A 13,430-nucleotide genomic window follows, 5' to 3' on the forward strand; every position below is an offset into this window, starting at 1 on the left:
CAGGTCCCAGTCAGAGATTTCCACCCTAGCGAAGGAGGGAGTGCCCCAAGAACCTGTGGAGCCCCGTCCCAGGCACATAGTGAATTTGCAATATGACCCGGCAGATGGAGCCCAAGCCCGCGGGCATGATGGAGATCTGACCCAGGTCCAACCCAGCAAAGCTGTGGTCCTGTGGAACTTCAAACCCAAGCACTTTGGGACATATTAACCCAGTGGAAGGCGGCCAGGCTGGAGCTCTGAAGCAGGTCCCAGTCATAACTTTCCATCCCAGTGAATCAGGAAGGCACGCCTGGGGCCTGAGGAGACCTGTCCCGGGCACTTTGTGACACAGCAGACCAGTTAGGAAGCCCAGGCCCTTGGTACCATGATTCCAGGCATGCTGGAGCTCTGACCCCAATCCTGGTTAGAGCTTCCACTCAAGCAAAACAGTGAGGCCCTTCCAGGCCCTACGGGAACTCGCCCAGTGCACCTTGTGACTCAGCATTCAGGCAGACGGAGTCCAGAGGACTATGCCCCAAGGCCTGCTGGAGCACTGACCATGGTCCCGGTCAGAGATTTTCACTCAACCAGAACGAGAGAGTGGTCATCTGATTGCTTGCTTGTACAGGCTTCTCCAGAGCCCTTTCACCATCCAGAACGAGCAGGTCACCCACACCCTACCCCTACTAATCCATTTGTAAGCCTAGAGCCCTTCATGTACTTTGTGCTCGCACTGTAACAGAGTGGAGCATTCAAGAGGTAGTATCAAACCAGGGTTTGATTGGGATCAAAAATAGGCCTGGGCACACTATGAAAAAGTGGCTCACATTTGTGGATTGCGCCTTTTTGCAAAATACTGCTTCAGTGTTTTAAGAAAAGAAGGGCGGTTCTCTTAAAGAGGCGTGTTTTCTTAACTTCACTGAGATAAAAAAAAATGCACATGTTGCCAGGACTCTTTCTACACAAATTATTTCACAATTGTGACCCACACCTGAATTTAAGCGAGGCCGCTTCTGCTAAGGCTCCCTGGCCCTGCTCAATGTTCATACATTAATGGGCCGGCTCAGTGAGAGACCAGGAATGACATCTCCGCCCTGTTGGTAAAAAGGAGCTAATAGGGGCCCATCTGCCTCTGGAAAGGCCGCTCAGGCCCCCACTAGGCCACTGGCGGCATCCGAACATGAGAGACCCAGCCCAACTCGGCCACCATGCTCAGTGGCGTAGCTAGACCTTTTGCTGCCCGTGGCGGTCCCTGCTTTTGACACCCAGCAGGCTGTGGGTAAAGAGTTGGGGGGGTGCTGGCGATTCCTGCTTTGGCCACCCGTGAAGGCCGCAGGTAAGAGCAGGGGGTGGGTGCTGCCCACAAAACGTGTGCCCCCTCCACCAACTCCCTTGCTACACCACTGACCACGCTGGCCAAAAAAGCGGCCCACAGCTGCAACTCATATACTGGCCCATTGCTTGAGTACCCCTCTTAAGAATCCAACCCTCAATCCAATCTCATATTGCCTTGGCAGACCGTGATCCTTCATGGAAGGGGACTTCCAGGGCAACTCAAAATTTTGAACATTGAGTTACGTCTTGTTTACTTAGCTGCATGTTTGTATGTTTCTTTCTCTTCTTCCAATTTTCTTAAGCAGAACATCACAAGAGATATTGATGTGGGAAATTTCGTACTCAACTTTGAAGCGATAAATGTTGCACTTTTGTGATTTTACAGTCGCCCAGGTGTAATGTCGCATTTCCCTACCTTTGTCCCCTTCCTGGGGAACTAACACCAGCTCAGGGCTTGGAGCCCCCACCACCATCACCGGACTGAAAGGTACTTAATTCTTGTGTTTAACCTGTCTCTGATTGCTCTCAGCCTATAGCAAGTAAGGGATCTTAAGCACGAGGAAATGATGCAAGTCCTTCAGTATCACAGAATTTGGATAATGTGGAGTGAGACTGGAGGCCGTGTTTTCTGGGTTGATAGCCAACAGCTACAATATCTAATTTATTTTCTGTGTTCTAGAAGTCACCTTACTCCTGGGACATTGATTTCCTGTGACGGTGCATCTCCTACCAGCAGTCCTGCAGAAGTGTCCACAGGAGCAGTCCTGAAGAACCAGCCCCCAGCAACAGCTCTCCGGAAAAAACTGCCCACGACCAGCAGTTCAGCAGAACTCACCCACAGCAGCAACAGTCCCGAGGAAACAGGCCACGATGGACAGACCGTAGGATGGATGCTGCTGGCGCGTCTTCTGTCAGCTCGGGGCGCGGAAACGGGCGGCGTTAGGACCCGGGAAGCCTGCGAGGCGCCAGGATTGGTCCTACTGTAAAAACCAAGAGGAGAGAGAGCAGAGCTTCTGTGGAGAGGGGCAGGGAGGGAGCGGACCCTTGGACCCAGCACCGGAGCGGGATGGGAGGCTGCGCGCACCGGGGGACGCCCGGCACCACCTGTCCTGCACACCTGGCCAGCCCCCTGCTGCTGCTGCTACTTTGGGCCAGCACACTGGGTAAGCGTCAAGCCCAGAACTTTGAAGCTTCGTTGCACTTTTAAGCCCTTAAGAGATCTCACAACTGTTTATTCTTTGACACTTGGATATGTATGACTGCAACGAACACACGTCACCACGGGGCTCTCATTCAGGCAACTGCAGTGATTGTGCGCATCGCTCTTCGGATCATGCAAGCAGGCATGCTCGCTGCAGGGGTTCATCTTGTCATATCGGATGTGTCTTTGCATCTGTGTTTCAGCTCCGGACAGGGCGCACTTCCACCTTAGTGGGTCCCTGCAGCATGAAGGGTTGGCCCAGGTGGGCAGCTGAGAGGTTGTTTTTTGTTTTCTGAGGACTTGTTTGGCCAGCTCTGTCTTGCTGGGTGGGTGCACCCCAACGCACGGAGGGGGCGGTGCAACACGTTCAGGGGTTTTGTATGAGGGGAAGCAGCGCCTCGAATATTGGAGAACAAGTGGTTCAGTAATTCCAGTTTATTGAAAAAAAATAACTGCGTGAGGCAAAGTAGCGCCACAATGAAATAACTTATTGAAAACGAGTGCAAGAGGATAAGCGCTATCTCTGGTATTCTAGGACAGGAGTCGAGAATAGTAGGCGCTACATTCATGCCACACTTATTTCGGAGAAGGGAAGGCGGCTATGTGGATAGTGAATTTATCACAGGCCGTGCGCACTTAAAAAAATATATTTTATTTGTGCTAAGGGTCAGTTATTTTTTCTTGTACAGCGTGCCCAGCAAACGGAATGAATTACCTACAGGCGCTTAAGCTTTTTTGACAAATTAGAGAACCGAGGCACAGGAACATAAACCGACCTTCCTAGGATCACACAGTGTATAAATGCCGGGATTCAAGCCCCCAGTGCTCGTTCTAAACTCCGGAATTTAAACGTTGGGCTTAGCCGCTGCGCCACACCACATCACCCCCCTGCCACCCACCCTTTACCTTCTGGAGCCAGTAGTAGGGACGGAGAGTATTAGCTACATTGTGCTGTAAAGTACCACAGACGGTGTTATTTGTTTCTCAGTGAGCTATTTTCTTTTGATGTGAAGCTATTTCTATCCAAGTCAATAATGAAGAGGATGCTACTTTGTGTTCACCATGGTGCATCTTGCTACCTGTCCCATGTCGCGCTTCGCCCCCCACAGCGGGGTATGAAGCGCTGTATGATAAGTATATTTGTAAAGCGCCCTGTCACTCGCGAGGGTATCTTGGCGCTGAGCAGGTGTGTGTGCGCCTGGTCCTGCCGTGGTGAGCTGGTTCATTAATGCAATTGGATATTGTTAGTGCAAACTGTGCCAGATGGAAATGCGCGCCTCCAGAATCTATCCCCGGAGGGGACCTCGTAGAGCTGCAGAATCCACCCCCGTGGGGGCCCGTGGAGCTTCGGCTGAGGTGTAGTGTCCGGCAGCTGGGCTGGAGGCTGCGCTAGTAGTAAATGAGGGAGCGATGGGGGGCATAGGGTGTGGGGGCGGCTCCCTAGGAGTATAGCCCATAGGTGCTTGGGGGGGGAGGGGTGCACCCTAAGACTGCGCCCCAGAGGCGTGGGCATTAGAACTTCACGACTATAGTCCAGAGATGCTGGCGGGGAGGAGGGGGTCACCCTAAGATTGCTAAGACTATGTGCTAGGAAAGCAGCACCCTAAGACTGGGGCTCACAGGGGCTGGGGGAATGGCGCCCCAAGACTGGATATCACACGCCCAATGGAGGAGCAGCACCCTAAGACTGGAGCTCACACGCCCAGGGGAGCAGCACCCTAAGACTGGAGCTCACGTGCCCAGGGGAGCAGCACCCTTAGACTGGAGCTCACACGCCCAGGGGAGCAGCACCCTAAGACTGGAGCTCACACGCCCAGGGGAGCAGCACCCTTAGACTGGAGCTCATACGGGCTAGGCGAGCATCACCCTATGACTGGGGCTCTCACAGGATGGGGGAGCAGCACCCTAAGACGGGAGCCCATGTGTGCTAGGGGAGCAGAACCCTAAGAATGGAGCTCACACGCCCCAGAGGAGTAGCACACTAAGAGTGGAGCTCACGCGGGATAGGGGAGCAGCACCCTAAGACTGGAGCTCCCACGGGATAGAGAAGCAGCACCCTAAGACTGGGGCTCACGCGGGATAGAGAAGCAGCGCCCTAAGACTGGAGCTCCCACGGGATAGAGAAGCAGCACCCTAAGACTGGGGCTCACGCGGGATAGAGAAGCAGCATCCTAAGGCTGTAGCTCCTAGGTGCTAGGGGAGCAGCACCCTAAGACTGACGCTCACACGCCCAAGGGAGCAGCACACTTGTTCTAGGGCGAACATGCGCTAGGGGAGCAGCACCCTAAGGCTGGGGCTCACAAGCCCAAGGGAGCAGCACCCTAAGGCTGACACTCTCACACTAGGGGAGGCATAATCAGTACTGTAATATGGGGTGCCGAGGGGGATGCAATGCAGGACGCACGAGATGACTTTTTCGGACCTGTAACCCCCTAGGCAGGGCTGGCTCTAGGGCGTGTGACAGGTGCAGCGGCACCTGGCACTGACCTGGGGGGCGCTGTGTTTAGAACTCCCTTATGATTTTGGAAGCACCAGTGCAGAGGTCCTTATGTGCACAACAACTTTCAAGCAACAATAAAAATGTCAAGCTAACGCTGGCGGTTAGTCTGCCTGCTGGAGGCAGTGTTGACTCATAACGTAGCACAAAGGGTTAACATGACTGCTGCAAAAACGTGCACCAAGCAGAACACAGAACTGTATTATATGAAGATAGTTTAGTGTGTTAATGCTTTTGTTACTTGCAGTTCATATGTTACAATACCAGCATGCAAACTGCATTGTACGGGTTACATCGTTATGTTTATTCCCAGAGTTTTTCAATGTACAAAGCTTGCTAAAAAAGGTTTGTCTGGGTAGAAATGCATTTGAATTAGTAAAGCCAATCCCCGACCACAGTGGAACGTTTTAAATCCTGACTTTGTTTCTTAAAACTAAAGACTCTCAACTATACTGCCTACTAGCATGGATGATATGTGATTCCTACACCTTGCAATCCACATTGTTTTAGTTAGCATTTCATATAGACTGATATACACAGGTATGATTCATTGTCTCTGTATAATGTGGATGTGATGTAAAGTGCTCTGACACCCTACACTGGTATGTGCAGCGCTATAAAACAAATGAAACGCATGCGAGAGAGGGGCTGTAGGGAGACGGGGGCACTGTTGGAGGGCAGTAGTGAGGGAATCCTTGGAGGAGGTTATGGAGGAGGGGGGTCACCAACGCTAAAGCTGGCCACGCTGGGGGGTCAAGGGTCACGGACGCAGAGGGTGAAGCTGCACCCCAGGAGTGGTCATTTAAATGTCTTCAGGAGGTGATACGTCACTGCAGCGTCACAATACATTACATGAATTGAACGTGCAGGATGGAGCCGGCCTGTGCATCTGGAGTGAATGGGCAAGTTTCCAAGCTAACATTTTACTGCGTTGTAACTTGTAAGTTACTCTAAATAATGCACCCTGAATTCTGTAATTCTGGCTCCCACGAACCCCCAATGTGCGTTGTTCTATGTATGTATGTATGTATGTATGCAGTGCTTATATAGCTCAAACTGTCTCCCCAAGGGTATCCTGGCGCTGCAACTTAGCATGTGACAACAGAAGGCAATGAGCCAGACTATCAGTGGGAGGCATTGCTCTCATTCTTGGGGGAAAAACAAATGTTCAGACTCTTTCTGAAGCATAGCAGGGAGGTCACCTGTCTAATACTCAGGGGAAGATCGTTCCAGAGGCGTGAGGCCGCTATGCCAAAGGCCCTACCTCCAATCCTGGATTTCTTGAATTTAGCAGTTGTTACCAGATAGGCGCTCGAAGAGCGGAGATGTCTTACAGGCTTGTACCATGTAAATCTCTCCTGCATGGGGATCGGGCCCGTACCATGTACCGCACTGAACACCATACACAGAGATTTGAAACAGATTCTCTCCTTGATGGGAAGCCAATGGAGGTCTCTCAAAGCCAGAGTGGTGGAAGATTTGCGTTGCCTGTTTAGGGCCAGCTTTGCTGCTGTAGACTGGACTCTCTGCAACCCCTGCAAGATGTATTGAGGGCTCCCAGATACAGGGAGTTACAGTAGTCCAGTCTACATAGAATTATGCTCCCCACTACCAGGGGTCTTGTCTCCTCAGACAACAGTGGAAGCATCTGTCGCAATGCCTTCAAAAGAGCAAAGCAGACGCTGACCGTTTTATTGGCCTGTGACGCCATTTGAAGGTTGTCGTCAATCAAGACAAGACGCCCAGGTTGCGCACGGTCTTAACTGGAGCCAGAGGGTCATCCCCAGGAGTGAGTTTAAACTCTAGCGGCAAATGCTGTACCCTTTTGGCAGTGGAGCCCTATACCACCTCAGTCTCCCCCCCCCTGCCCCCCCCCCCCCGTTGAACTGCAAAGAAAAGTACCCCCCTTCCTTACAGTGTAAAGAATTCTTAGGAATGCGTTTAGCTGCTCCTTTCAGCTAAGCCTGCACGGTGCACAAAAACCTAAAAAGTATATACATTAATGGAACCCAATCTGGCTGCATCAGGTGGACCCCACTAAGATGAAGCACTCACACCAGTGCTTTCTACTTGAACTTCAAGGCGCTACAAGACGCGCCCCAGGGGGACTCGTGGTACACGTCTATACGTCAAAGAACAGGGGGGGGGGGGCTGGGGGGCAGCCTGACCCCAGGGGCGGACCCTGTGCCCGAGCTAGAAATTTAATCGTGGGCAGGGACTCCACTGGAACCAAAAAATACCCAAAGTCTGAAAAACATACACTATAAATAGACCTTTTATTTGTAATATTCTTTTCCTTACAATATATCCTTCAAGAACCACCGTCTAACATCAGTCTCTAATCGTAAATAAACGAAGCTTGCATGGAGTCTTTGTTTTGCTGTTATGCCTCAACTCAAGGCACTATGCCTGCAACCTTATATATTCAATATGGTCCTGTTTTCATACTTTCATTATCTCGTGTCTATTCATTTGCAGAACCACTTTCTATTTATTCCCACGGCTCCCTTCGTGTGCTTTATTACTTTACCGCGCTCTGATGTTTTTACAGCTGATAAACATTGATATCAGGATAGTTCTGACGTCAGAGCTGAAGTAATATACTGTGCGACGGGACGTGTATAAACACTTCCTGCTGTTTCGTGGCAGGTGCTAGGGTGGGGGTGGGGGTCTAGGAATCCCTGCCTCATACTCACACAGCGCCTTCTTTTATCAAAAGGACCCCCGCGTTTCTGGGGGGCCAAAGCGGGAGTGGTGCTTGACAAGACATGTCAGATGCAGGTTCAAGCGCACGTGCAGTGGATTCTGGAGACCGGGCGGGTTTTTGTTTCATCTTCAGACTTCGAACCAGAGCATGAGAGCCAGACACAGAAAAAAGAGAGAAGGATGGGACAAGTCTGAGAATAGGAGAAAGCGAGCAAGGAAAGGAACCTGTAAGGGTTAAAGAGCACAAGTAGTTAAGGTAGAGGAAAGAGGCGCGAGGGGGTGTCCAGGCGAGGCAGCCTTGTTTTTTTTAAATTAACTTTTGTATTTGGCGGTTTCGGGCACCTCAGAAAAACTTTGTGGCCGTGCAGTTGTTTTAATTTTGTTTAACAGATTAATTACTGTGTGTGAGTATGCTGAAATAGGACAGCAAATTGTCTTGTTATATGTCTGATAAGCTACCAGTGGCCAGTCATTATCGGCTACAGTTGGCTTCCTCTGCCATGTCAAGTGACTCCTAGGGAGCTGGAGGCAGCCAAGCATCACAGTGCCATAGGGAGTCCTGTGATGTATATTATATGCAGATCCACCCCACCCCACTTATAGCTCGTTCCCCCTCCGTTGAATAAAGCATCTTCAACTCCTTCACTCTTGTTTCACTTGAAGTCACGTGGGTCCTTAATATCTGATATCCTGGCCAGCAGGGGGTGCAAGTAGTACATGGTCTGGGCTCCACAGGGCTCATTGGAGGTTTGATGCTAGGGGCCGCTAGAGTGATTTGCCATATCTACTCTAGGTATTTACCAAAGATGAATTCTATCAGTGACGTTGCTGGTCCAGAAATAAGGATCAATATTTGGTGGTTTTGTACGTTCAGATAGATAAGACCTGGTAATTTCTTATTATTTGAGCTTCCCAAGATTGTGCACTAATGCATCAGCGCTACTTATTTATCTATTTAGTGTATTTGTAAAGCTCAACACTTAGCCCCTAGGGGATGTCACAGCGCTAAGTAGTTGCCCAACCCATCCACTGAGAGATCTTCACTGAACAAAAACATCATACAGTCCATTAACCCGGAAAGAGCCAGGTTTTTGATGCTTTTCTAAACCTGGTGTGGTTACCAATGAGGCGAATATCCATAGGTAGTGAATTCCACTGAGAAGCAGCCAGGTAAGAGCGGGAACGGCTTCCTAATCTGACTTTCCTTATACGTTTGGTTTTACCTAGGGCCAAGTTGCGAGAACTGAGATTGCAAGGGGGTTTATAAAATTCCACTCTAGCTTGTAGGCTCTCCGGGCCTGCGTTATGCAAGGCTTTATGAGCATAGGAAAAGAGTTTGAAGTTAGGTCTCTTACGCATAGGCAGCCAATGCAAAGAAGCAAGACAAGCCAGTGCAGAGCTAAATCTGTCCATATTACAGATTTGCTTGGCCGCAGTGTTTTGGATTACTTGCAATCTTGTAAAAAGGTAATCAGCCATACCTACAAACAGTTCTGGGTTACCAAATACGCAAAGTAGGCAACGGTCTATGGGCCCTACTCCTTTTAGTGGCCCGCGATAACTGATCAGAAGAACATTGATTTGATTTTGAAAGAAAATTGCAATCAAGCTTTCTTTAATTGTTTCTAAAAGACAGAAAAATATGAATCAACAAAAAAGAAATTACCTTAAAGACTCAATTGAACCTTATATCCCCTCACTGTGTCCTAGTAATCTAGATCCAGCATCTTCTACCCCTCCAACTTTGTCCATTGAATACGATGTCTTGCAGAAGGTCACAAACAAATTGAGGAAAGTGAATATTTAAAGTTTTGTTGGTTTATTCAATTTATAATTTTTTTTGTTTAATAACATTAATAATTGTTAATGTTTAGTCCTTTGCAGTAAAATTGGTTTATTACAATTGTTGGTTGGCAAAATTAAAAACGTATTAGGAGATAATTTGTGAGGGGGGGCTGAAACTTCGACTGCCTAGGGGACTCCACAGGGTTTAATGTGGCACTACCTACAAATAATGCATTGCCATAATTCAGTCTACTCATTAGGAGGGGCCTGGACTAGGGTTTTTCGGCAATTTATCAGGATCCATTTGAATCGCCTTCCCAAAAGCTTGAGAATGTCAAAGCATTTGCTACACTTAGCCCTGATATGTTCTTGCATGCAGAGTTGGTCATCAATGATGACCCCCAATTTTTTTTCGGATTTTTTTAGCGTGGGCATCTCTCCCAATGAATCAGGCCACCAATGACATATGCATTACAAATCCGATGCGCACCACTGAACAGCACAATCTCTGTTTTCTCTGAATTGAGTTTTAGACAACGCTTTGTCATCCATCCTGCTACTACGGTGAGGCATCCCTGTAGATAGCTTCAGGTCTCATTATAACCCTTCCGCTGTGATATAATCAGCTGGGTATCGTCTGCATAAGAATTGACCAGAAAGCCCCATGTCCTGACGATTTTTGCCATTGAAGCAACATAAACATTAATAAAAAGAGTGGGGCTCAACGAGGAGCCTTGGGGAACTCTACAAGTAGATGTAAAGGAGCGAGATCTACCGGTGTAGCTGCACTATCTGGGTTCTATTCAATAACAAAGAGCTCAGTCCTCTAAGGCCAAATCTCGTGAAGCCTGCCAATCGGCAAGCTGTGAGCTGTGAAAAGTTGCAGACAAGTCAAGTAGGATTAGGACTGTGCCCCCGCCCTGATCATCTCCTGGCCTGATATCGTCCAACGCCAATAGCAGCGTGGACTTTGTGCTCTTATTAGCTTAGAAACCGGTCTGAGAGGGATCCAACAACTTGTTGGCTTCTAAAAACGTAGTCAGTTTTTTGTTCACCAATTTTCTAGAATTTTAGACCTAGAGGGAAGGAGAGATACCAATCGATAATTAGAAAGAATCGGCACATCAATGCCAGTTTTTTTTGCCATGGGCAGTAGTACAGCTTCCTTCCAAATCTCTGGATAAGTTGCTTCTGCCAGAGAGCAATAAAACAGATGAGTAAAATAGGGGCCTGTATTAGTAGCTAGTTGTAGCTCTACAAGGGGTTCCCTGTCAATGGGAGGGTATTGTCATTTTAGGGAGGTAGGCTTGTGGTGTCTATCAGAGTTAGAATGAAACTAATCCTTGTCCACAGAATTCCACTCTTCTGAGCATTGGGTCTAATTCAGCTCCCCTTCCTGCAGAGCCCCGAGGGTAAGGTGGGTTCCAAAATGGCCGTCTTCTAGATCCACTGTCTGAAAGCAGCTGGGCAGGACTAGCACCACTCACTAGAGCTCAATGTGACTCCAGCGCCCCCTGTCTCTGGAAGTTTGTCCCAGATGATGATCGCCTTTACCTTAATATCTCCCTCAGTGAGACACCAGAAGTCACGCGTTGAGGTGGTAAGTCGTACCTACAAATTGCAAAAATGATCCTGTGAGGATGCACTGCCTTGAACTACGATGGAGGGCTGGACATTGAACAACATTTATTTAACTTCTCCAGGGCAGAAACAAATTATCTTTATCAAAGAAATAACTTGGGGGAAAAGTTGAAGTCCAATGCAGAAAATACTTCAAACTAAAAACACCGTATTAAGATAAGAAGCTATCAGCTTGCATATCTCAAATTTCAGTTTTTTTTTGTGAACAGACTACAAAGTGAGAAAACAGTTTAAAACAATCATGCGATTATTAGCACCAGCTATCTAGAAAGGGGAAACAGAGCTAAAAGCATTTAATCACTGTGTTGAGATAGCAGAATTACAACCAGAGACGGAATACGAAGGAAGCAAGGATTTCACTTTCGAGTTAAAAAAGATCAACAGGGGAATTGAATACTCTGCAGACTTAGACAGCTCGTACTCATTGAAGAAGGGTCTGTTAGGTATTTTACAATTGCAAACAGTTGTGTTTGTTGTTTCAGCACTTCCGAACATGTGATGATATAAATCAGATTTGTAGCCATGCAAATGGCAAGCACATGGTTTTGGTTACAGAAGTAACTTACCATGAGAGGACTAACCTTGCAAATGGGTTTCTGTCTGGGTAACCCTGTTGTCACAGTTCCAATTGTTTAGAATCAAATATTACTGATCTCAACTTAGGGTGTTAACAGCTGTTAATGCCCTAGAACACGTAGGTTATTAGCATCTGTGTCCAACATCCTACACAATACAAGCAAGTAAACAGTCCATCTTTCTCTGCCTCCTTCTTGTACCTGCCACTGAGCCTTCAGTGCAGGCAAACAACAACAGCCAGCACCAGCATCCAGAGCAGATACAAATGGAGTTAAGAACAGTAAATGTACATTTTGTGTTTACTTACCTTCACAATGTCGTGGTAGTTGATATTCTGGATACAAAATTATTGTAAGAAGATATTGTAAGAAGATATTTTGTTACTCATATTGTAACATAAATTCAGTTTGGAGTATGTTAAGGTTACCAAGCGCATTTGTAGATATGATGGGAGAGCGTTTTCTCGATCAGGGTCATTACTAGGAAAGGTGGAATGTGAAATCTGATGAGACAACAAGAGATCCAAAGTATGCCTGGGTTTGTCCAGTGCTGGTCTGCTTCATTTGGGAAAGATAGTATGCCTGGGTTTGTCCAGTCGATACCTGATTCAGTACCGCAATACTCCATCAGCATTCTGCCATCACAGTGATGCCCGTAAAGGTGCACCCCTTTATTTAAAAAAACAGCTAAATACAATTAAGGGCACCTGTGTTCATGGCGACTGCAGAACTGATTCAGGTATCGAATGGGGATACACGTACCCCCTCTTCTATTGGGATTTATGTCAAGAGCCTGCCAGATTTGGTGTAGGACTTTGAAACTGACTGAATAATGGGATGCCTTATATGACTAATGGTCAATGGAAACCATTGATATTAGTTCATGGAATAAATCAATGCTGAGCAAGACATATAAGCCCTGGCGAAGTTCAAGTGATTTTGAACGAAACACGTTGGCTGGATGCTTTGGTTGCTAGACTTTATATTTTAAAGCGAAATTAAATAAAGGAAGATTTCATTTCTATAAACAGACTTGAAGATTTGTTGACTTTTACTTTTGGGTGCACCATTCCATTCTATAATGAGCATGTTGTTTTAAAAGTTGTGTGGTCCAAACATATCATGGCTAGAATATTGACTACAATAATATCACGAAGGTAAACATATAGAGGTAAGTATAGGTTTACTAAACTTAACTCCACATATATGTAAATTGATGATATATAAATCTTCAAGGTATGTAGGTGTGGACTTAAGAATAGTAAATCAATACTTCCCTGGATATACTTAACCATCACAATATTTTTGTGATATATATCCTGGCTTACAACCAAGGCTCACCTCCGCAGAAGGTCCCACACCAGAGATGCGCTCTTACCTCACAAATGATTAGTTGATAACATACAACAAGTATTATGGACAACTTAACAGGTGGAAAGGAGACAGAAAAGGAGTCTGGACTTGAATTATGATTAAAAAAATTAAATATAGACCCAAAATTGAGTTAGCATGTAATTAGTAATTATAAAGTATATTACATTGTTAGACTATAACTGCAAATTGTATGGTATACATTGAAAACCAAATTGCATCTAATCAATACTAACAGGTGTTACTATTAACCTACTGCCACTTGCCAGTTTATATGTCGATGAATCGCTGTTACCAAATTTTAATGGTATTTAATTTGCTGACCTCGAAGGGACAGTCG

General features: G+C 47.0%; 1 protein-coding gene across 1 annotated transcript in view; it reads left to right on the plus strand.

Annotated features, from left to right (window-relative positions):
- Nucleotides 1–2,326: 2,326 nt before the first annotated feature.
- The window catches only part of LTK (leukocyte receptor tyrosine kinase), a 678,246-nt gene continuing 667,142 nt past the window's right edge, over nucleotides 2,327–13,430 (plus strand). The window contains exon 1 of the mRNA XM_078662014.1: nucleotides 2,327–2,477. Within this exon, the coding sequence (XP_078518140.1) occupies nucleotides 2,381–2,477 (97 nt within the window). The 5' untranslated portion in view covers nucleotides 2,327–2,380. The remainder of the gene's footprint in view (nucleotides 2,478–13,430) is intronic.

The sequence above is a fragment of the Lissotriton helveticus genome, chromosome 9 (genome assembly GCF_964261635.1).
Source record: "Lissotriton helveticus chromosome 9, aLisHel1.1, whole genome shotgun sequence".
Taxonomy (NCBI): domain Eukaryota; kingdom Metazoa; phylum Chordata; class Amphibia; order Caudata; family Salamandridae; genus Lissotriton; species Lissotriton helveticus.